The sequence below is a fragment of the Xenopus tropicalis genome, chromosome 10, assembly GCF_000004195.4.
Source record: "Xenopus tropicalis strain Nigerian chromosome 10, UCB_Xtro_10.0, whole genome shotgun sequence".
NCBI classification, from domain to species: Eukaryota; Metazoa; Chordata; class Amphibia; order Anura; family Pipidae; genus Xenopus; species Xenopus tropicalis.
Window position 1 is genome coordinate 41,949,812 of NC_030686.2, and position 25,064 is coordinate 41,974,875.

Sequence of the window (25,064 nt, forward strand, 5' to 3'; positions counted from 1 at the left end):
GAGAGCTGTGGAACAAAAAGTAAAATCATTCAAAAACTACCAATAATAAAAAATTAAGACCAATTGCAAATTGTCTGAGAATAGCCCTTCTCCCCTCTCTTGTGTGCAGCCAAACTGCGCTTTACTCATAGCGCCACTTCCATATGCGCCATTACTGCCGCCCTTATGTAGGACATGCCTATTTCCCTAATGCATTATTATTATTCCATATTCTGGGAGGGAACAGGAACATCGTTGCAGAGCATTGTAGGGATGCTCCGTGTATTAATCCCTTGTAATAGCAATGCAAATACGCCGTTATCAGCCAGACATATGTGTTGTCGAAGGAACTCTGCATCACTATGGGGGGGGGGGGGGGGGGTACTAATAATGTGGCTATTGTGTTGTGGGAACATTTATTCTTGGGAATAATTATCTTTGGGAAATCCCAGGACTTTTTGCTTTTCTTTATTTGTGTTAAAAAGACTCCCATGGTTTGGAGAATGTGTAGTTTAATAGGCACAGGGGAATAAATGAATATACAATTGTGTGTATGTGTATATATATATCTATCTATTTATATATAAATATGAAATGCACATAAATGTAGACTAATGTAAATGTACCCTCTACTGTAAATGATAAGGATATTAGAAGTCACTAAGGGGTTCTGTGCCCATATAAAGGCACAAGGCTGCAGGCTGAGTTATACAGGGAACTCTGAGTATCACTCATGTATTATAAGGGATAATGTACCCCCTACTGTAAATGATAAGGATATTAGAAGTCACTGAGGGGTTCTGTGCCCATATAAAGGCACAAGGCTGCAGGCTGAGTTATACAGGGAACTCTGAGTATCACTCATGTATTATAAGGGATAATGTACCCCCTACTGTAAATGATAAGGATATTAGCAGTCACTGAGGGGTTCTGTGCCCATATAAAGGCACAAGGCTGCAGGCTGAGTTATACAGGGAACTCTGAGTATCACTCATGTATTATAAGGGATAATGTACCCCCTACTGTAAATGATAAGGATATTAGCAGTCACTGAGGGGTTCTGTGCCCATATAAAGGCACAAGGCTGCAGGCTGAGTTATACAGGGAACTCTGAGTATCACTCATGTATTATAAGGGATAATGTACCCCCTACTGTAAATGATAAGGATATTAGCAGTCACTGAGGGGTTCTGTGCCCATATAAAGGCACAAGGCTGCAGGCTGAGTTATACAGGGAACTCTGAGTATCACTCATGTATTATAAGGGATAATGTACCCCCTACTGTAAATGATAAGGATATTAGCAGTCACTGAGGGGTTCTGTGCCCATATAAAGGCACAAGGCTGCAGGCTGAGTTATACAGGGAACTCTGAGTATCACTCATGTATTATAAGGGATAATGTACCCCCTACTGTAAATGATAAGGATATTAGCAGTCACTGAGGGGTTCTGTGCCCATATAAAGGCACAAGGCTGCAGGCTGAGTTATACAGGGAACTCTGAGTATCACTCATGTATTATAAGGGATAATGTACCCCCTACTATAAATGATAAGGATATTAGAAGTCACTGAGGGGTTCTGTGCCCATATAAAGGCACAAGGCTGCAGGCAGAGTTATACAGGGAACTCTGAGTATCACTCATGTATTATAAGGGAAGGCGTTTGCTGCAACACATACAGGTATCGGACCCCTTATCCGGAAACCCGTTATCCAGAAAGCTCCAAATTACGGAAAGTCTGTCTCCCATAGACTCCATTTTAACCAAATAATTCAGAATTGTAAAACTGATTTCCTTTTTCTCTGTAATAATAAAACAGTACCTGTACTTGATCCCAACTAATATATAAATAATCCTTATTGGATGCAAAACAATCCTGTTGGGTTTAACTAATGTTTTATTGATTTTTTTAGTAGACTTAAGGTATGGAGATCCAAATTACGGAAAGGCCCCTTATCCAGAATACCCTTGGTCCCGAGCATTCTGGATAACAGGTCCTATACCTGTATATGTATATATGGGAATGTCCAAAAGATTGATTGTACTTATACGTGTAAAAATATATAAAATTAGAACCTATAATATAACAAAGTATAATTTATTATAAACTGAGAATGGTTTGGTTTACAGCAGCTTTGAAAAGCAATATGGCAGCCCCAACTATACATACAAATATATAGCTAAGGACTGATGTACGGTCGCCACTGCCCCGGGTCTGCTCCTAACCCTGGCCATGACCCAGTCATCCCTGTCCCCTTGTGGGTCTGTCATTTGGCACTGTTCTGCTTAAATACGGGCTATCAGTAGTATCATATGGCCATTAGTGGGGACAGGAATTAGCCCTGCCAGGGGCACAGTGGAAGTGGGGACCCTGAATGCTATGAAAGGGGCGGGGCTTCCTGCCAGAGAGGTGGGGTTTAGGTGGCTTGGGAGGAGTCTGGGCAGATCAGGATCATGGGACCCAACTATGCCTGTTAATTATGGTATGTTATATGTTTATTAATTGCACTGTTGGTTTCCCCTGTCCTTTGTATATGTTTCAAAAGTACAGCACAGTTATCTACATATAACTATATAAAGCTACCCATGCATTCATCCCTAGATATGCAATAAGCCACACACAGTGGCAGCGAGTTAGAATCTAGAATGTTCCGTTAGAGCCCTGGCACCATGCCCTATCTCATTCAATCCCTCCCAACTAATAATTAGCGTTTGTATTGTTGCCACACACCTGTTCTGAAATAAACGAAAAATTAGATTGAAAGAATATTCGCTTGAGTCCCTCCTCCTCCTCCTCTGGATGAGCAGCCGCGTCACGCACAAGTAAAATCACACCGCACAATATCCAATCAACATAATGACGGCAGTGCCTTATGTAAGCAGCCAATGTAAGGAAGGTGCTGGGCAATTAGCCCAACCTCAGCTTCATAAGTAAGTATGGTAGCACCTGCGCTGGCAGCGACAAATACTGGCAAAGCCACCTTACAAATGTGTTCTTTCTTTTTGATAAAGAGCCCACGTTGGCTGACCAATCCCTACAGAAATAGGGTAGCACTAGATAGGTACCTAATATATAGGGGCAGAGACAGGGAAAAGTGTTGGAAGGGTTACTGCCTGCTCTGCTCTCATTTCCCTACAGAAATAGGGGTTGGTAGCACTAGGTAGGTACCTAATATATAGGGGCAGAGACAGGGAAAAGTGTTGGAAGGGTTACTGCCTGCTCTGCTCTCATTTCCCTACAGAAATAGGGGTTGGTAGCACTAGGTAGGTACTTAATATATAGGGGCAGAGACAGGGAAAAGTGTTGGAAGGGTTACTGCCTGCTCTGCTCTCATTTCCCTACAGAAATAGGGGTTGGTAGCACTAGGTAGGTACCTAATATGTAGGGGCAGAGACAGGGAAAAGTGTTGGAAGGGTTACTGCCTGCTCTGCTCTCATTTCCCTACAGAAATAGGGGTTGGTAGCACTAGGTAGGTACTTAATATATAGGGGCAGAGACAGGGAAAAGTGTTGGAAGGGTTACTGCCTGCTCTGCTCTCATTTCCCTACAGAAATAGGGGTTGGTAGCACTAGGTAGGTACCTAATATGTAGGGGCAGAGACAGGGAAAAGTGTTGGAAGGGTTACTGCCTGCTCTGCTCTCATTTCCCTACAGAAATAGGGGTTGGTAACACTAGGTAGGTACCTAATATATAGGGGCAGAGACAGGGGAAAGTGTTGGAAGGGTTACTGCCTGCTCTGCTCTCATTTCCCTACAGAAATAGGGGTTGGTAGCACTAGGTAGGTACTTAATATATAGGGGCAGAGACAGGGGAAAGTGTTGGAAGGGTTACTGCCTGCCCTGCTCTCATTTCCCTACAGAAATAGGGGTTGGTAGCACTAGGTAGGTACCTAATATATAGGGATAGAGACAGGGGAAAGTGTTGGAAGGGTTACTGCCTGCCCTGCTCTCATTTCCCCACAGAAATAGGGGTTGGTAGCACTAGAGAGGTATTTTTTTTTTCTTCCTTAAAGTTTTTGGTTTTCCATAATGTTATATAAAGTAAAGCTATTGTAGAATAATTGTAATCCTATTTTCAGTTGTGTATAGCATAGATACAACACAAGAATTTATTTGTATAATAGCTATATCTATATGTTTATAAAGACTGTATAAAGAAAAATGAAAAGGAAGAAACTGTTATTATCCATAGGAGTATATAGATACATTTATATAGAGTAGATAGAGAGAGAGGAGCAGCTCTGTGGGTTGTGCTGCCGATGCCAGGGAAGGGGTTAAGCCGACGGGCGAATGTGGAATGTAATAGAACAGAAAGAAACCTGAAAGCTTTTTCTAATGGAAGTCACTAATGGAACGGCCTGTAATCCCGGCTACATTTACTATTCAGAAAATGCATCACTGTGACTGAATATTTTATACACTGTCTCTCATATTCCATACGCCAGTGGGGGGTGGGGGGGGGGGGCTGAGTGCTTCCAAATGGCATTTAATGCAGTTCTATGTTTGTGCCAACATATAAACACGCGGTGCCGTTCCTCTCCAACCCAGACATACTAAGGGCTTATTATATTGCGCCCACATGTGCAAAGTTCATGCATTTGTAAATGCGGAAAAACTGGTGCAATGCAAATGAAAGTGGCCCAGTAGCCCCAGGTGTTTGTGTGAGTGGTACAATTACCAGCCACTTGGCACAGGCGCTAATTAATATTGGGATGCTGAATGCACTGGGGCACATTGTACCATCGCATTATGTCGCCATTGGGTTCTAGGCACGTGTCATTGTCCATGTTTTAGCAGAGGCAATTCTCAGTACTGTCTATGACATTTAGTAGTGACAAGTAGCTGCTACTAGCGCCGTGTGTCTTCACCCTAAATGTGAGCCGCAGACACCTTTGTACCAATGCGTAGAACATAATCTGTAGGACATATATGTATTTTCATGTCCATAGACGGTGGCATAGACATTCACAGTTTCCCACCCAAACCCTATGGCAGCTCCCACCCCTATGTATAAAGAGGGAATCCTTGTATATAGTCATCTCTGTGTTACGGTACCACCTCTGGCAGATGCGCTGTAAAATGACTCTGGGGCAAATAAGTGACTCTATTGAACGGGTTGTTAATGTGATTTTAAGAGAGATTTTTCTTATTAAAACAAGTGAAATGAGGAAATCAAATGCAAATGAAACTTTTTGGCAAAATGTAACAGTTTCTTTTTGATTTTAAAGTTTTTCGTGTTGTTTGATGTTATTGTAATATGAAGTTATTTTTGCTTTTGTAATGTTTTTATTCTTCAATAAAATCCCCACCCCTATGTATAAGTAAAGATAATGAGAATATCCTGTTATATACCCATATACTAAAGTGTAATGTGTAAAGGGGAAAGTAGATACTTCTTATATAATGTTAGAGTCTTCCTTTTCTGTTTGTTTCTCTCCTTTCTGGGTAGTACTGTTATACACAGAGCCCCAAGCTCTCCTGCATAATCCTCTCCCTCCCCCATTCCCTCCCTTCTGCCTCCTCCCTCCGCTCCCCTCTCCCCCCTGCTCTATTCATTGCCTTTTCCCAACTCCTTTCCCTGTACCAAGATCCTGGCACATAAGCAAATGCCTAACTCCGGGGTCCAGCCCAGGGATACAAGGCTGCCCTTGGCACAAGCAGTAATCATTTAGGGAGTCACAGGTATTTGTGGGCTGCACTGTTACCCCTTCTATGATACCCCCCCGACTGATCAGAACATGTACAGAGCTTAGTGAAGCAGCCATAACTGGGCCCCACAGCAGAAGCTTTGGTATTATGCCCCTACACTTTCAGTTTCTGACCACTAGGGCCACTGTTGCTGTGCATTATTTAGGGTGTGTATATGTAGGTAAAGTAGGGTAGGATGGCAACAGTCGGCAAATGAGATATTTTTCATAGGCAGATTCCCTGGGATCCCTGCCCCTCCTGGGTAGAGTTGCAAATGCCCTGTATTGTGGCGGCATCGCTGGTAGTTTTTTCCAGAAAAGGTGGACTGGGCCGGTTTTGCAGGTATTGGTACAGTTACACAGAGATACACAGAAGGGGGTTGTGGGAGCACTCCAAGGCTAAATAGAGTATACAAATAAAAAAAAATGTTTTTGTAAATACATACACTAGCATAGACAATTTACTTATGAAACAGGGGACCAGGGAATGTGCATTGATCAACCCCCCTCTCTTTTTTGTATTCAAGTACACAGAGGCCCAAACAGCCCCCTACAGGCCCAATAAATTCACAAATCCAGTCTGGGCCTATTGTAAACCCTATTTGTTCTGCCTCCAGCCCACCTCTAGTCCCCCATAATTCCACCCCTCTCTACCTTTACATCCCGCCCAGTACCTCTTTCACCCTCGCTGATTCTGCCTCTGCTTTGGCCACCAGTGTCACAGCTCCTCCCAATTTGCATCATAGTTCATCCCCCTTTGCATCATAGACCCACCCCTTGTCAGCCCCGCCCCCATCTTCAAATCATTGGCTGGTAAGGGGCCAACCAAAAGTGGCAACTATCTTCCTGGGCCCCCAGCTATCACAGAGTTACCTTATAGTAACTGCCCCTTGCATCAGTAAGCCCTTATCTGTAGGGGCTAAATCTGCCCGTATATGGCCACCTTTACTCTTTTGGCCAACCTGCAGGAAGGAGGGGGGGGGGGGGAACATCATACCCCAAGATCTCCTAGCAACACTATTTGGGGCCCTTCTGCCCTTAACCATTACTGATGAGTGGGGGTGCACAATGCACACTAACTGCCTCCTCTAGCTGCCACTCCCCCCCCCCCCCCGTTAAACTGCAGCCTATAGGGGTGCTAGGTAAAAGGAAAAGTTGGCCAGTTCTACCCCCACCGGGCCCCTATAAAATTTTAATTGGAAAATAATATTGCCTTGTAGGCCAGTGAGCTTCTTCCATACTTTAACATATGAGAAATATTAGAAATCCAAGGAAATATGTTGGATCGGGGGGGAATATATCCATAATAACGACATGTCACCGCTGCAGTAAAATATTGCTGCACTTGCAAAAAAAAAAAGAAAAAAAAAATCTCCGTATGCGAGCAGTGCAATCATTTTTATGGGATGCTTTATCGGAGGAATGGTTATTGCGTTTGGAAAGAAGAGAGAGAGAGAGAAATGCGCGGAACAATTTGATCAAAATAAGGAGAGACAGATTGGGCCAAGAAAGAGAGAGAGAAATGGGATTTCTATAGCAACGGATTTTATTAAGGGAAATCATTTCTGCGACGGCATTATACAGCGGCTGGCATTATGGGGGAAAAGCAAAGATTTTGTTCTTTTTTTTTTGTTGTTTTTGAAGATGTAAAATGTATTTAAGCCACTAATATGGAACCATCTCTGCCAAAGCTTCTATAGATTGTACTGATATTTGGGCTGATTCTTCAAACAATTTGTTAATATCATGTGTAATAGGGGAAACATTGCTAAGATTCTCAATTTGCTCAATGTTCTGCTAATTTAACCTGCAGTGATGTATGGGGGGGGGGGGGGGGGTTAGATCAATTCTGTTGTAAAACCTCAGCCATAAAGCAGGGCAGGACTGCTGCTTACAATGGGGGGATCAGATAGGATCTGTGCCACTGTGACAGAATGCTCTGTTATACAGATAGCTAGAATCTCAGCCATAAAGCAGGGCAGGACTGCTGCTTACAATGGGGGATCAGATAGGATCTGTGCCACTGTGACAGAATGCTCTGTTATACAGATAGCTAGAATCTCAGCCATAAAGCAGGGCAGGACTGCTGCTTACAATGGGGGGATCAGATAGGATCTGTGCCACTGTGACAGAATGCTCTGTTATACAGATAGCTAGAATCTCAGCCATAAAGCAGGGCAGGACTGCTGCTTACAATGGGGGGATCAGATAGGATCTGTGCCACTGTGACAGAATGCTCTGTTATACAGATAGCTAGAATCTCAGCCATAAAGCAGGGCAGGACTGCTGCTTACAATGGGGGGATCAGATAGGATCTGTGCCACTGTGACAGAATGTTCTGTTATACAGATAGCTAGAATCTCAGCCATAAAGCAGGGCAGGACTGCTGCTTACAATGGGGGGATCAGATAGGATCTGTGCCACTGTGACAGAATGCTCTGTTATACAGATAGCTAGAATCTCAGCCATAAAGCAGGGCAGGACTGCTGCTTACAATGGGGGGATCAGATAGGATCTGTGCCACTGTGACAGAATGCTCTGTTATACAGATAGCTAGAATCTCAGCCATAAAGCAGGGCAGGACTGCTGCTTACAATGGGGGGGATCAGATAGGATCTGTGCCACTGTGACAGAATGCTCTGTTATACAGATAGCTAGAATCTCAGCCATAAAGCAGGGCAGGACTGCTGCTTACAATGGGGGATCAGATAGGATCTGTGCCACTGTGACAGAATGCTCTGTTATACAGATAGCTAGAATCTCAGCCATAAAGCAGGGCAGGACTGCTGCTTACAATGGGGGGATCAGATAGGATCTGTGCCACTGTGACAGAATGCTCTGTTATACAGATAGCTAGAATCTCAGCCATAAAGCAGGGCAGGACTGCTGCTTACAATGGGGGGATCAGATAGGATCTGTGCCACTGTGACAGAATGCTCTGTTATACAGATAGCTAGAATCTCAGCCATAAAGCAGGGCAGGACTGCTGCTTACAATGGGGGGATCAGATAGGATCTGTGCCACTGTGACAGAATGCTCTGTTATACAGATAGCTAGAATCTCAGCCATAAAGCAGGGCAGGACTGCTGCTTACAATGGGGGGATCAGATAGGATCTGTGCCACTGTGACAGAATGCTCTGTTATACAGATAGCTAGAATCTCAGCCATAAAGCAGGGCAGGACTGCTGCTTACAATGGGGGGATCAGATAGGATCTGTGCCACTGTGACAGAATGTTCTGTTATACAGATAGCTAGAATCTCAGCCATAAAGCAGGGCAGGACTGCTGCTTACAATGGGGGGATCAGATAGGATCTGTGCCACTGTGACAGAATGCTCTGTTATACAGATAGCTAGAATCTCAGCCATAAAGCAGGGCAGGACTGCTGCTTACAATGGGGGGATCAGATAGGATCTGTGCCACTGTGACAGAATGCTCTGTTATACAGATAGCTAGAATCTCAGCCATAAAGCAGGGCAGGACTGCTGCTTACAATGGGGGGATCAGATAGGATCTGTGCCACTGTGACAGAATGCTCTGTTATACAGATAGCTAGAATCTCAGCCATAAAGCAGGGCAGGACTGCTGCTTACAATGGGGGGATCAGATAGGATCTGTGCCACTGTGACAGAATGCTCTGTTATACAGATAGCTAGAATCTCAGCCATAAAGCAGGGCAGGACTGCTGCATACAACAAAATGTTAAAGGGACCCCCGTGGCTCTGGGGCTCCAGGGCCAATGCATACTTGCTATGTACAAATGAAGATATTATTTATATCATTAGTACATGGGAAGTATGGGAATAGAGAGACCAAACCATTTTGTATTGTGCAGTATGGTAACGCCTCCCCACCAATGCACAGAGCAATTTGTTCCAGTACATGGCTGGGTAGGGGGGCGTGAAGCCTGTATTAGTGCTGCACAACAGCAACTCGCCTTTAATAATATTCCCTCCGCATATAGAATCGCATTGCCTTCTCACATTATCTTGTATAAGTAGGTATTCCAAGCTCCCCCCCCCATATTATCAGTTGTTCTTCGTCGCTATTTATTATTATTTGCAATTTTAGATCTGATTATTGGACAGATCTGGACTGAGACACAAAATAGACCCTGGCATTTTAATTACCCAGAGGCCCAAACTGCCCCCCCCCCAGCCCAATAAATAGTGACTGTCTATGGCATCTTACAGCAGCCCCTCTGGCATTTGCCAGAACCCACAGATTGCCAGTCTGGGATGGGTCCTGATATTCCAAGTACCCAGAGGCACAAACAGCCCCCCCCCCCCCAGCCCAATAAATAGTGAGTGTCTATGGCATCTTACAGCAGCCCCTCTGGCATTTGCCTGAACCCACAGATTGCCAGTCTGGGCCTGGGTCCTGGCATTCCAAGTACCCAGAGGCCCAAACAGCCCCCCAGCCCAATAAATAGTGACTGTCTATGGCATCTTACAGCAGCCCCTCTGGCATTTGCCTGAACCCACAGATTGCCAGTCTGGGCCTGGGTCCGTGCATTCCAAGTACCCAGAGGCACAAACAGCCCCCCCAGCCCAATAAATAGTGAGTGACTATGGCATCTTACAGCAGCCCCTCTGGCATTTGCCTGAACCCACAGATTGCCAGTCTGGGCCTGTTGTTGGGGTTACTGACCCCAAAAGCAGCTAAATCCTGAGGTTACAGTATTGTATTGCCAATAATACCTCCATCACTTATCTTTCAAAGCAGGCCCCTACTATAAGTACCATTTATAGGTTGCTACTGTGAGAGTGATCCTAGTAACCGGACAACAGTTTATATCCCAGCTAAGGAGATAGAGGCATTAACGAATCAGGAAACACAAACTTTTGAAAGCTTAAAGACGAACTGCAACTTGTCTCAGAATATAGATCTGTCCCAGTATATACACATTACACTCTGGGAGGTGCCATTAACTCCCGGCCATGCCCAGTTACACCTTTGTCACACCCCCAGCTCCTCCCCAAGCCATTATATGGTGGTTTTCCTGCAAGATCAAGTTGGTCTGACAGCTCTACATACTATGAATTGTACAAAGGGGAGTGAGGCAGCCATAAAGCTCCACAAAATGTTATTTCACTACATCAGCACAAAAACTGTGGCCCCCATAATGCTGAAAACCATCAAATATCATCACATAACCAACCTATCTACAGAAATGGTGGGAAGGGTTTCAGGCTGCGCTGCTGGTCAGTTATATGTGAGCATCGCTGTTCCCTTCAGGGTGAGAAATTCTTTTTCCCTGAAACCACTTTGCCTTGTTAGGTACCGTGCCAAGTGCCTGTTTTATTACTGGACACATCCCTTTCCTGTAATTAGCGGTCAAAAGTCATTTCCTTCCCAGCTTAGTGATATCCCTGTATTACACTCTCCTATTGGCTTATTATTGTTATTATTCTATTATTCTAAAACCCTTTTATCCAGAAGCTCCCAATTACGGAAGGGCCATCTGCAATAAACTCCAAATTTTAACATTTCCCTTTTTCTCTGTAATAATAAAACAGTACCTGTACTTGATCCCAACTAAGATATAATTACCCCTTATTGGGGGCAGAACAGCCCTATTGGGTTTATTTAATGGTTAAATGATTCCCTTTTCTCTGTAATAATAAAACAGTACCTGTACTTGATCCCAACTAAGATATAATTACCCCTTATTGGGGGCAGAACAGTCCTATTGGGTTTATTTAATGGTTAAATGATTCCCTTTTCTCTGTAATAATAAAACAGTACCTGTACTTGATCCCAACTAAGATATAATTACCCCTTATTGGGGGCAGAACAGCCCTATTGGGTTTATTTAATGGTTAAATGATTCCCTTTTCTCTGTAATAATAAAACAGTACCTGTACTTGATCCCAACTAAGATATAATTACCCCTTATTGGGGGCAGAACAGCCCTATTGGGTTTATTTAATGGTTAAATGATTCCCTTTTCTCTGTAATAATAAAACAGTACCTGTACTTGATCCCAACTAAGATATAATTACCCCTTATTGGGGGCAGAACAGCCCTATTGGGTTTATTTAATGGTTAAATGATTCCCTTTTCTCTGTAATAATAAAACAGTACCTGTACTTGATCCCAACTAAGATATAATTACCCCTTATTGGGGGCAAAACATTTCTATTGGGTTTAGTTAATGATTTTTGTAGTAGTCTTAAGGAATGGTGATCCAAATTACAGAAAGACTCTTTTTCTTGAAAACCCCAGGTCCCGAGCATTCTGGATAACAGGTCCTATACCTTTAATACATATTTTTCCATGGGACTGAAAGTGCTTTACAGTAAGCAAGGCAGCCAATAAAGGCACACTAAGTATGGTTGGGACACTTGCCCAAGGTCACTAAGAGTAAGATAGACTGATAGATGGATGGCTAGATGGGTATGTGGTCAGATGGATATATAGATGATTAAATAGATGGATGGATGGATAGTAACGGTAGTAGACAGAGAGATGCATATTAAAAGAGAGAGAGAGTAAAGAGAGACAAAGAAGAGTTGTGCCGAAAGTGTAGCTGAGCAAGTAAAGGGAGAGACTAAGGGGGGAGTTGCCTATGGGGGGGGGGGGCAGCAGGGTGGCTGGATCCCTTGCCTTGGGCACCCTCCTGCCTGGGCCAGCTGTGCTGCTTCCCATATTGCTACAGTATGGAAATAGCAAATCTACAGCTGAAAAATGATTTACAAAATCTATAAATATTTACTATCACTGAAGGGACCTTATTATACCAAGTGTATTGTTCCAAATTAGTAACTAAAGCCAGCATTTGAATAACAAAGAGCTTAAGCAGGCATCTCATTGGGGGTTTGATAGAGATAATAAGCAATAAGATGTTGAGTATATTTCATTATGATCCATTTCTGCAGAATACGGGACAGGTCTGGGCTCTCATTAGCCCGGGATCAGCACAAACTCGCTGCACTTCATATAGGTATAAATCCTATTTTGCTATGTTTGCATCTCTAATAATTACGCCGCTTAGTGTACGATGTGCCCCTGGTGACATCATTTCACTGCGCGTTTATACAGAGAGCGCAGAATAATGGATGGGCAATACGCCATAAATTATTTGCCATCACTTTATTGTAATAAACCTGATTAACCCTTTTCCTTGCTGCCTCCTTTCCGCCTCTTTGGTAAAAAAAAAGGGGGAGATTGGCACTTATTTATGAAGCTATTTTAGTTTGGGGGGTGGGGTGGCGGATAAACTACAAATATATCACTGAATTTCATGGCAGGATTAAATAGATATGTAATGGAGGAGAAAGAAACAATAGTACAGAGAAAGAAATAATAGAATACAGATATTACAGAAATAAATAATAGCGAGCTATAGATGAGTAGCTATATAGATAGATAGGAGGGTAGATAAATCAATACATAGTAAAGAAAAAGATACAGAGAGAGAGGGAGAGAGATAATAGATAGATGATAGATTGATAAATAGATAGATAGATAGATTATAGATAAGCAATTCTGTCTGTCCTATACATATGTGCAGGGATTAGGTCACTTTACGATAGATAGATAGATAGATAGATAGATAGATAGATAGATAGATAGATAGATAATGAAGTATAGGTATTAGGCATTCTCCTGCCCCTAAGCCTCCCCCTTCCCCCATATAAAGCAGTTAAGCTCTCTGGGTTACACTATTTTCACCCTTCTATAAATTCTTCTTTATTGTTCACTTAGAGAAAGCAACATTTCCTGAGATTCAAACTCTTGGAGAATTGTTGGAAGGAAGCAGATTTGTCCTTTGTAAACACAAGAGCATTACATGTATGTGTGTGTGTGTGTGTGTGTGTGTAAGTGTGTATAAGTGTTGTGTCCTGCTGATAAAAAGCAGGTCGGGGGTACATGGTTTCAGATCCCATTTGGCTTCATGTATCTGCAACAGATACATGAGGCATGCTGACCCAAACAAAAATACCCCTTTTCTGGAAAACCCCAGGTCCTGGGCATTCTGGATAACAGGTCCCATACATGTACTACAGGTCACCAAGGAGTTCCATGACCATATAAAGGCACAAGGCTCCAGGCTGAGTTATACAGGGAACTCTGAGTATCACTCATGTATTATAAGGGATAATGTACCCCCTACTGTAAATGATAAGGATATTAGCAGTCACTGAGGGGTTCTGTGCCCATATAAAGGCACAAGGCTGCAGGCTGAGTTATACAGGGAACTCTGAGTATCACTCATGTATTATAAGGGATAATGTACCCCCTACTGTAAATGATAAGGATATTAGCAGTCACTGAGGGGTTCTGTGCCCATATATAGGCACAAGGCTGCAGGCTGAGTTATACAGGGAACTCTGAGTATCACTCATGTATTATAAGGGATAATGTACCCCCTACTGTAAATGATAAGGATATTAGCAGTCACTGAGGGGTTCTGTGCCCATATAAAGGCACAAGGCTGCAGGCTGAGTTATACAGGGAACTCTGAGTATCACTCATGTATTATAAGGGATACTGTACCCCCTACTGTAAATGATAAGGATATTAGCAGTCACTGAGGGGTTCCATATAAAGGCATGAGGCTGAACACCTTTATACGGGTCATGGAACTCTAAGATGACTTTTAATATCCATATATTTTTTTCAACTTTCAACAGCAGGCACCTTTATTTATTATAATACACAAGTTGACATCACTAAGCGCCAATTATAACCAATGACATCATTAAACACATTAAGTGCAATATAACGTATTACATGTTCATGGCTTTTGTATATCTATCACCCAGCACCTTGGGTCAGTCAGTTCATTGAAGGCTGTGATGAACCCATTGTTTTTGTTTTTGTCATGCTTTTTTATGCCACACAACTAATGTAGGTTAGTAAACCCCCTATAAACATATCCCAGCATGCCCTCCTTTGTGGGCCACAAAGCCCCTTCCCCCATACATATACCCACGCAGATTTTCTGCTTTGTCATTAGGATTCCACCAATGGCATCATGCCCAAAATGACACAATTGTTTGTACACTCCATTCATCCTTTAGAGAAAGGCCTTGCTTTGTACTAGGCAGACAATAGCAGGCTTCCTATACAATCCCAGTCACACACAAATTACATCCCCCCCCCCCCACCGTCCCCCTCTCTCCTCTCCGGCGGGTCAGCGGGTCACTGCTGAATAACTGGATGTCATCTCTCATTAATGTCCGCGTCTGTTTGGGAGAGAAAATCTAGTTCTGTGCCGCGGTCAGGAGTGTCACCGTGATTTGATTTAAATAGGTGGAATTACATAATTTGTATTTCTCCCGAGGGCACGGACAGGCCTAAAAGCAGCCGTAATGTGTTCTAGAAAGAGTTGGGGGGGGGGGTCCTATTTCTGTAACTAATATGAATGAGGCCAACAAGATGGGGGCATGTACTGTAATTTAGCGGCTGTGACAGGAGCTACACAGGGATCATAATGACTTTAATAATATTTTATAGCTTTCACTTTTATTAGGTCATTCATTCCCTGGTAAAGTACACCTCGCCGGCCACATTATACTGCTTCATATAGTCCACCATTTTTATCCTGAATGAAAAGACACAAGAGGGACAGGAAGTGGCTGACTGAGCAGCCAATGGAGAGGCGGCGCATCATCAGAAGGAGACGCTCATTTTCTTCCTCATTTGTGTTGCTTAGTGACATATTTAGCATCCCAGAAGGGAAATGCATGTCCAATATTAGATTCGAATTGCCACCTTGCCGGTATATCGCTAGCCTAGAGGTGAAATACCAGCCAGGGCCACGGCTAGTATTACAATTTACTGGCAATGGACTTGTAATCACTAATGTTCTGCCTCCGGCCCACCCTAATTCTGCCTCCATCCTGCCCTCCACTCCCCTTCCATGCCACCCATTACCTATCCACCATCCGCTCCCTCTGCTTTAGCAGCATTGCCCTCCCCTCCGTGTCATAGCCCTGCCCCTTCCACTACATAGCCCCTTCCAGTTTTTACCCTAACTGGCCTCCAGACTGAGGCTCCTTGTTGCCACTGCTCCAGGCCTTTTCAGTGGGGTAGAAGCCTCATGGTCCTGGACTCAATGACTTAAAGTCAACAGAATTACTGTCTTTCTAAAGTTGTCCATTCAGGGGGGGAACTTGAGCAAAACCATACTGATCGGCCCACCCATTCAGACATTATACACTTCTGACCATTGGTGTGGACAGGCACATTGCACTGATGCTACTGGTCAGCCCTTGATCCAATTAGTTTCATTGCTACACAAGGGTGCAGGCCTATGCAGTTTTAGGATGGCTGATAACCACAGAAAACTATCAGGTGGGGCTTGGCTTTGGCCAATCAAAAAGGTGCAATTGCACCAAAGATTACCTAGCTACATTGCCTGCTATGTGTCCCAACACATACACTAAGGTTTATATGACAACCATGAACAACAGTGAGACATTTGGTCCTCCTGTGTGATGCTTTTTTGAATCTCAGTCCAAAAAGAACACAGTAGAGAACCAATGTGGCCAGCACATAATGTTCTGAAACAAACTCAGACCCTAATGTCAAACCACTGTTCCTCAAGCTAAAGGAATAACATGGAGATCTTTCAAATTTCTAAGATTATTATTCTACCCAACCATCGTTCACTGACTGCGCTCATAGGTAAGATACCTATCTCCGAGTAGACAATCCTCCAGTGGTTTCACACAATACAATGTTCTTCCAGTTCAACAACCAGACTATATGAAGAGCCGGTACTAGTTGAACAGAATTATATAACCACTTATACCACATAAGTGGAAACGAAGTGGAAACAAAGTGGAACGGAACTTACCTGATTTGTTGAAAGGAAGTCCTGGTTGTTTTCATTCATGCTCATGTACATGTTCTCCCCATCAAACTGTAACAGAAGAAGAAGAAGGGATATCAGGGGACAGTAATAGGCTGGAGATGTATAATTCTTATCTCTGCTGCTTCAGGGCTGGAGCTGAAGGAATAAGAGACCAGGAGCCTTGTTTTTCCCTGTGATCCAGTCTTGCAAGAACCTTTAAAACCCTCTACTCAAGTGTGAACAAAACCATAGTAGACTTCACTCTCATTATAACCAAAATCCATTATATTTTCATTTCACAGCTGTTCTTCCTAGGGACAAAGGCATAACAACACTTCTTTGGAATCCCCTGGTTGCCTTCCAATTGCCCCTGGCTACAGAGGTTGCTCAACTATTTTACTGTTCTCTGGTTAACCTGAAGCTATGGCAGAAGATGGATCTACCTGACCAGCTCCATCACACCATGATTAGCCTAGAGTGCAACACCTATGCAATTGCTCTTTAGTATGGAAGCAACAACAGTTAGAGCAGTGGATGGCAGTGTTTAGTTGGATAGCTAGCAATGTGCAATGTGCTTTGTTCTTCAGCCAATGTTAAGATGCTAGAGAGACTGTCGAATGGAGTATCAGCTCTGGGCACCACTGGAGATGCGAGTTCTAGCACATCATCACATCTCAGGTTCTAGCACATCATCACATTTAGACCAGCAGGTACCAAGACTAGGACAATAGTAAAGGTGTCCAACTCTCTTAATAAATACAGAGAGGATATAACAGCCACTGTAGTGAGGCATGAAGCCCCCCCCCCCCCCAATGTAGAGTTACAGTGAGTGTGACACAAAAAGGGCACATTGTAGTCTGATCATAGTCTCCAGCCTTGACAATGGCGGGACTAAAATTAAGAAGTGCAGACTTGAAAAACTCCCATACTCTGTGCCATAAAAGTAGCATGCCCACCAAACAGAGGGGGTACCTCTATTATGCCCACAAGCAACATCCCACGCCAGCTTTCTCAGGCAAGAATGTGCGCCCAAGGTTAGAGCCTGCTCTTGGCCCCTGGTGAATAGAGGCCGTTATTAGGATCTCTGAGGAACGGGGAGAGGAAGAAACGTATTACAGAACTGAACACTTTGTGTCAAGCTCTCCGATACAGCAAAATACATTCTTCAGATTCCTAAAGTCATGAACAACAAAAAAGTCAAGGCTGCATGTTCCTCAGTCAGTAAGATTTGAAGAATTAGGGCAAGGATGGAGTAAAGCCAATCTTCAGCTTGCAGATTGAATATCTATCTATCTATCTATCTATCATCTGTCTATCTATCTATCTATCTATCTATCTATCTATCTATCATCTGTCTGTCTGTATAGTTTTTGTTATTTCTTGAGCTAAATGGAGCAAACAAGGAAATACTCACTGTTTCCTGACCCGTATAACTCAGCCTGCAGCCTTGTGCCTTTATATGGGCACAGAACCCCTCAGTGACTGCTAATATCCTTATCATTTACAGTAGGGGGTACATTATCCCTTATAATACATGAGTGATACTCAGAGTTCCCTGTATAACTCAGCCTGCAGCCTTGTGCCTTTATATGGGGGGCACAGAACCCCTCAGTGACTGCTAATATCCTTATCATTTACAGTAGGGGGTACATTATCCCTTATAATACATGAGTGATACTCAGAGTTCCCTGTATAACTCAGCCTGCAGCCTTGTGCCTTTATATGGGCACAGAACCCCTCAGTGACTGCTAATATCCTTATCATTTACAGTAGGGGGTACATTATCCCTTATAATACATGAGTGATACTCAGAGTTCCCTGTATAACTCAGCCTGCAGCCTTGTGCCTTTATATGGGCACAGAACCCCTCAGTGGCTGCTAATATCCTTATCATTTACAGGAGGGGGTACATTATCCCTTATAACCCATGAGTGATGCTTAGGGTTCCCTGTATAACTGCAGCCTTATAGTGTCAACACTGCTTGTATAGGATATTTTTACATTCATAGTTCTTGAATAGCAAAGGCATAAATTAATGTTATATAGCTTGTATATATAGGATACAGGGTAAATATATATATATAGGATATATAGAATACAGGGTATAGATAGGACATAGTATATAAATAGGGTATATATTACAATGTATATATTTATTTATACCCTGTACCTCTTCCCTGCCTATTGTAAAGTGAAAGGGTTAATGCGGCAAATGATAGACTCCTTTCTCCGTACGGTTTTTCTCCATGTTATAAACCATTATAAATTTAATTGCACGTTTAACAGGGGGGAATAAAATCCCGCGCGCACAATGGCTCATTAAGGACTAATTATGCACATGTTGTTATCCACAAACATTCTTGTTTGGAAGCTGTTCCCAGTAATTGCTCAGCCTCATTAAATGGTACAGAAAAAAAAAAACCTCCTTTCAGTTCGGGGACACGTGTTGTGAACGTACCAGCGTAAAGTGAGAGGGAAATGCCCACTGGTGGGTTCTGATTGGCTGGTGCGTTCTTAAACAACATAACAGGTGCTTTGTGTGCTTAAATTGGGGCTTTTCGATTGGCTCGGAGTGTTACCATGGGTACAGCGACCTTTATTTTTTTTCTCCCCCCTATTAAACAGACCGTACCACCTACTTTATCACAGGGGGGGGGGCAATGTACACGAAACACTGTCAATTTTAGGTCTTCTCGGAATGAACTTGCCCTTACTAAGAGCTCTCTGCGTTTCTCTCCACCCCCCTTTTTTCTTTTTTTGCCTTCTTCTTGCTTTGTCTATTCCGAGACCTGTGCTCTTTTTTTCCGTCTCTTTGTGGTATCGCCCTATAGTTTGTACAGTTAAAGGCACAGCACCCTAAAAAAATGTATTATGGCACTGCTGATACATTTAGTTGGGAGCTGCTCTGTTAAAAGTGGGTCCCTAAGAATTATTAATATTCTTTGTATAGCGGGTGGGGGACATCACTGAAAACTGCCCCTTAGCTCCCAACTCAGTGTATAAATAAAAATAATGAATGAAGTAAAAATAATCATTATTAACCCTTGTTTGTACCACTAGCTCATAACCGAAGTGGGCGGAGTTAGATGTAGCCAGTCAGAGCACAGGAACATTCAATCTTTAGCCTATCAAAGCATTATAACTTTCACATGGTTAGTCCAAACTGTAGCCAATCCTATGCATTAGAATGTTCAAGGGGCTGACCCAATATAAGTTTTACATGGCTAGGGCAACTTGTAGCCAATTCCAGCGCTGAACTATGGCATCTTACAGCAGCCCCTCTGGCATTTGCCTGAACCCACAGATTGCCAGTCTGGGCCTGGGTCCTGGCATTCCAAGTACCCAGAGGCCCAAACAGCCCCCCCAGCCCAATAAATAGTGAGTATGGCATCTTACAGCAGCCCCTCTGGCATTTGCCAGAATCCTGTGCCCACCCACAGATATACCTGTGCCCCTAGGACCCTTTTGGCCCAGTCTAACCCTAACTGAACCAAACCTTAAAGACATTTGTATAACTAAACCAAAGCGGTAGCCAATCAGAGCACAGCTAAGTGGACTGCAACACTCAATAAAAACAGTAGAGAAACCAAGCCTATTATCATAAACCTTCTCAATGGGGCACCACCCTAGGTTTGCCAGCTGCTTGATAAAAATAATGCTTGGTGCTCAGGGGAATAGGAAAGATAGATACAAATATAGCAAGGCTGGGGGCCAACCCTACCTGAGCCCCAAAGTCACTGCTTAGCTCAGTCTTTACCCCCAAGAGACCTGTTTAGCTTATTAGTTACAATTGTATCTCAGTGCAGGTGTGGCTTGTTCACTTTCTGGGCTCTCTGCCAAAAACCCAATTATTTAATTAAGTCTGAAAAACAATGTATCTCAGTGCAGGTGTAGCTTGTTAAGATTTCTGGGCTCTGCCAAAAGCTACTTTTTAAATTAAGTTTGAGAAACATTGTATCTTTTTAAGCGTTCAGTGCAGGAGATCAAAGGGAAATGAGGGACTTTTCAGAAAGAATCCGGGACTGCAGGCTGAGCTGTCAAAATCGGGACTGTCCCGATGTTGCTATGTTTAATACCTTTCTAATAACATATAATACCATTTTGGGTCTAGCTCGAGAGCATAAAGGCTCTGCACCTAACTGCTAAGGTAAATAAAGGCTGCTCCTGTCACCCTGACGTGGGGACTTGAGGTGACGCCTGCAGTGAGTTTATCGAGTGGAGGAGCGGATGCAGCAATCAAGCCAATATAACTGAATGTGCTAAACACAGATGCACCGATAAGAGCGAGGGGCTGAGTACAGATACCTGCATTTCCTCCCCCCTCACCGCACCATCTGATAGCAGCCATGGAAAACATACTTCTGGTTTCCTCCAGCGCACACTCACTTATCTTCCTCCATCTTTACTTCCGGGAGAGAAGCATATGCTACTACACACAGGCTTGGACGCCAAGAGCGAATAATGAAGCCTCATTCACAAATAACACTGCCGCCTTCGTCATGTCTCGCTGTGGGGTCATGAAATGTTCACCCTCACATTGACTTTTGTTATGATCTCCGAATTAAAGGAGAAGTAAACTCGTACTTTAATCATAAGCCTCTCTCCCCAACAGACACCTTAAAGGGGTTGTTCACCTTCAAATAAACCTTTAGCATGATGTAGAGAGTGCTATACTGAGGCAATTTGCAATTGGTCTATTTTTTATTATTTGTGGTTTCTAAATTATTTAGCTTTTTGTTCAGCTGGAATTTCAGCAGCTAACTGGTTGCTAGGATCCAAATTACCATAGCAACCATGCTGTGGTGTGAATGAGAGTCTGAAAGAAGAATAGAGGAGCCCTGAAGAGAAAGAGAATTAATAAAAAGTAACAATAAGCATAAAGTTGTAGCCTCACAGAGCAATGGATTTTTTGGCTGCCGGGGTCAGTGACCCCATTTGGAAGCCGGAAAGAGTCAGAAGAAGAAGGCGAATAACTCGAAAACTATAGCAAATAAAGACCAATTGAAAAGTTGCTAAGTATTGTCCTTAATAGGAAAACATATGCGTCTGTTTATAAATAGGATTTGTTAATGCATATCTATTAAATGCCAACATGTGCCGCAGCGCTGTACTGTAAATGGGTGTATACATTAAGGTTGCAAGTAAATACAAGCGAGAAATAAAGAAAAGAAGATTTTACATTCATTTATGTCTTAATTATCTGCATATTGGGGGGGGGGGGGGGTCAGTTCCAGTGGCAGTGGCCATAACTGCCCCGCTAACCTTATATTTACAGGTATAGGATCTATTATCCAGAATGCTTGGGACCTGGGGTTTACCAGATAAGGTATCTTTCCGTAATCTGAATCACCATACATTGTCTTAACATGAAATAACCCCAATAGAATTATTTTGCTACCAATAAGGATTCATGCAGCTTCGTTAACAACTAATTTAACTATTAGCGAGCAAAACGAAAGCACTTAAATGAAAACAATATTTGCTTATAATGGCCTCTATGGAAGATGACTATTCTGTAATACTGAGCTTTCTGGATAACAGGTTTCCAGATAACGGATTCTATACCTGTAAATGCCAGGGTGCTCGCTTGGCACTGGCAAACCAATATGTACTGAGCCAAGAATCTCCCATACAGCCTTCTTGTACTCAGTATAGAGTCCATGTCACAACATCGGCTTGCAAATATATTATATTTATATATTATATATATATATTACACAGGGAGGAGCACACCCTATACAAGTCCAAATGCCCCTGGTGCAGGTCAAAAACAAAAATATAATAGAAAGAGTGCCGCACTCACAGGGACTTGATGCAAAAGAAAAAGTGTTTTTATTGAAAAAAGGGACAAACCAACAGACCTGAGGAAGAGCACTGGTTGTGCTTGAAACGTTGGAATTTTTCTTTCTTTCTTTTTCTTTTGTATCAAGTCCCTTTGAGTGCGGCACTCTTTCTATTATATGTATATATATATATATATATATATATATACAAACCACGAGGGTTCAGCACTCCTTAGCAAATGGCTAATTGACCCAGGTGCTACCGATTCAAGCATATATATTCAGTGTTTTTACAAATAAATTAAATTTTTTTAAAATCTTTAGGTTGTAAGTGCATAATTATCTGTCTATGCATCTCCCTACCCCCCTTTCTATGTATCTATATGTGTGTGTGTGTATATATAATATAATATTTTCCAATATAGAAGGCAGAGTGTCAGTACGTGTGAACACACCTTGGAGGGAGCTGCAGCAGCAGGAAGTGTGGCTTTGTGGCAGGCCTGTATATCTCACTTTATCTGTGACAGTTAAATCCGCAACCACTGCTAAACATATAACTCTCTCTAAGGGGGGTGGGAGTGGGGGGAACACAGGGGGCAGATTCGGCGACTTTATAAACCTTGTGACCTATTGTTCTTCAAATGATAATGTTGACTGAAGATTATTTGCACGGAGCAAGGCTAAACTGAGGGGAGGTTTTGCCCCGGGTTGTAGTAAGACCTTTGCAAGCAATCAGAAGTTTTAAGCAACTGAAAAGTTGGGATGTCAGGGAGATGACAGTTAGGTATAATACATGAGTGCCGGTTCTGTAATATATCATGTACCCCCTATTGTAAAATATAAGGAGTCCCATAACCACATAAAAATCTAGTGAATATATGTCCCTCCTATTAAAAAAGTCACCAATTAGTTCCATGGCCATATAAAAATATATCTAGTGAATAATGTACCCCCTATTGTAAAATTTAAGGATATTATAAGTCGCAGAGGAGTTCCATGGCCATATAAAAATATATCTAGTGAATAATGTACCCCCTATTGTAAAATATAAGGGTATTGTAAGCCATGGAGGAGTTCCATTGCCATATAAAAAAATATATAGAGTTAAAAATGTACCCACTATTGAAAAATAAATATAAGGATATAATAAGTCACCAAGCAGTTCCATGGCCTTATAAAGGCACAAGGCCGAAAGCTGAGTGCTTTTATACTGGTCATGCCAATCTGAAGTGACCTTTGATTGGGTGGGATAGGAGTAATGTGACCAGATGGTGCTGACATCACAGCAGGGTATTGGCTGAGAATATAGAAGAGTAAGGTCCTGCTAAAAGTTTGGCCCTTGACCCCCGCCAACTGTAGTTTGACGGTCTGAAGCTTCCCTTCCCTAAAACCATGGCTTTAGGCTTCAGACATAACCTTACACCTAAACCCCCCCAGTGACCCATGGGTTTACCAATACATATGGGAATATATATTATTCCTATATGCTTTATTTTGCTATTACAATAAGATTGGGGCATCTGGATCCTTCATGTTCTGTAACACTGCTCTGCTACCCTCATTCAGCCTAATGAACAGTACCCCTCAATGCTCTCCGTTTCCTCATCAGTAATGACTGAAACCCCCAATCTTTGCCGCAGAGTTCATGCTGCCACTTATAACCCAACAGGGCCTAGAAGTTCACTCTTTAGAGAAGAAGAGCTTGTTGAGGTGAGGGTGGTGGCAGAACATACTGTACAGATGAGTGGTAGGGCTTCGGTGCCATGTCTGACCACATGAAGAAGCTCATACTCCAAAGAGAGATGTTTCTAAATGTGATGTCTATAATCAGCAGATGCTGAGTAAAGAGTTTTGGTGGATGTTGCACCACAGCTTGGAGCTTTCTGTAGAAGGGTTACATTGAGGAAATATATAACAGGTCCTTTTCTAAGAATGCATTGGCACAGACAGAGCCAGCTATGCAGAAACATCTCAAGAACTTTGATCTTCTGAAAGGAAGCAAACCTCTAGAGATGTGACTGTTATAGAGAGCTTCTGCTCAGGCCTTCATCAGTTCTAAAGTTGGTTTTAAGTATCAATTTCAGGGGGTTGTGGCATCATTGATTAGAGACCCTCCATAAGTTTAAAGGTTGTCCCCAAACACACACTCACAGTTCGGGACTAACAAAAGGGACATAATGGACACCTCAATATGGCCGCACTCACAGGGACCCTACACATGGGTGTGTCTAGATGCATTTCTTTGTAGTGGCTTTTTTATGTGTTCCACCCCCCCCCCCCAATAGACATGCATGAGTTAACAGACCCCATTCTACCCTACAGTTATAAGTCTCTCATCAGAGAGATTTATGTCTATGCTGCTAGTTTAAACACCACCTGGCTCCTTGTTGCTATGCTCCCACTGACTCTAGCAACCAGGGGCTTGAATGGCAAGCTGGAGTGTGAATATGAGAGGGTAAAACTATATATATATATATTCCCACTAATAATACCAACCAGATTTTTGGATGCTAGGTAACTCTTTGGATTGGAAAGAAGCAAAGGCAAATAAAAACAAAAGACCAACCTCATTAAATTCTAAGGGGAAAACTGTCAGTTAGAAAGTTACTCCATCCCCCTTAAAACGTAGCGAGTCGGCCCAAAAAAGACAGTGCTGGCAAATTTGGATTTTAGAAAACAAGTCCTATGCTATAAGATGCCATATACACTCACTATTTACTGGGGCCTATGGGGTTCTGTTTGGGGCTTTGTGTACTTGCAACGTACCTAGATACAGACTGACTCACACAATAAACATGTTTTACAA

The 25,064-nt window shown here is 42.8% G+C and overlaps 1 protein-coding gene and 1 long non-coding RNA gene across 6 annotated transcripts in view; one reads left to right on the forward strand and one right to left on the reverse strand.

Annotated features, from left to right (window-relative positions):
- Nucleotides 1-25,064, reverse strand: part of tox2 (TOX high mobility group box family member 2) — a 70,987-nt gene that overhangs the window by 30,678 nt on the left and 15,245 nt on the right. For all 5 annotated transcript variants that reach the window (XM_002932882.5, XM_004918520.4, XM_004918519.4 and 2 more), the window contains exon 2: nucleotides 16,479-16,544. In XM_002932882.5, the coding sequence (XP_002932928.2) occupies nucleotides 16,479-16,544 (66 nt within the window). The remainder of the gene's footprint in view (nucleotides 1-16,478; nucleotides 16,545-25,064) is intronic.
- The window catches only part of LOC105945282, an 83,285-nt gene that overhangs the window by 7,691 nt on the left and 50,530 nt on the right, over nucleotides 1-25,064 (forward strand). The gene's annotated exons all lie outside the window — the stretch shown is intronic.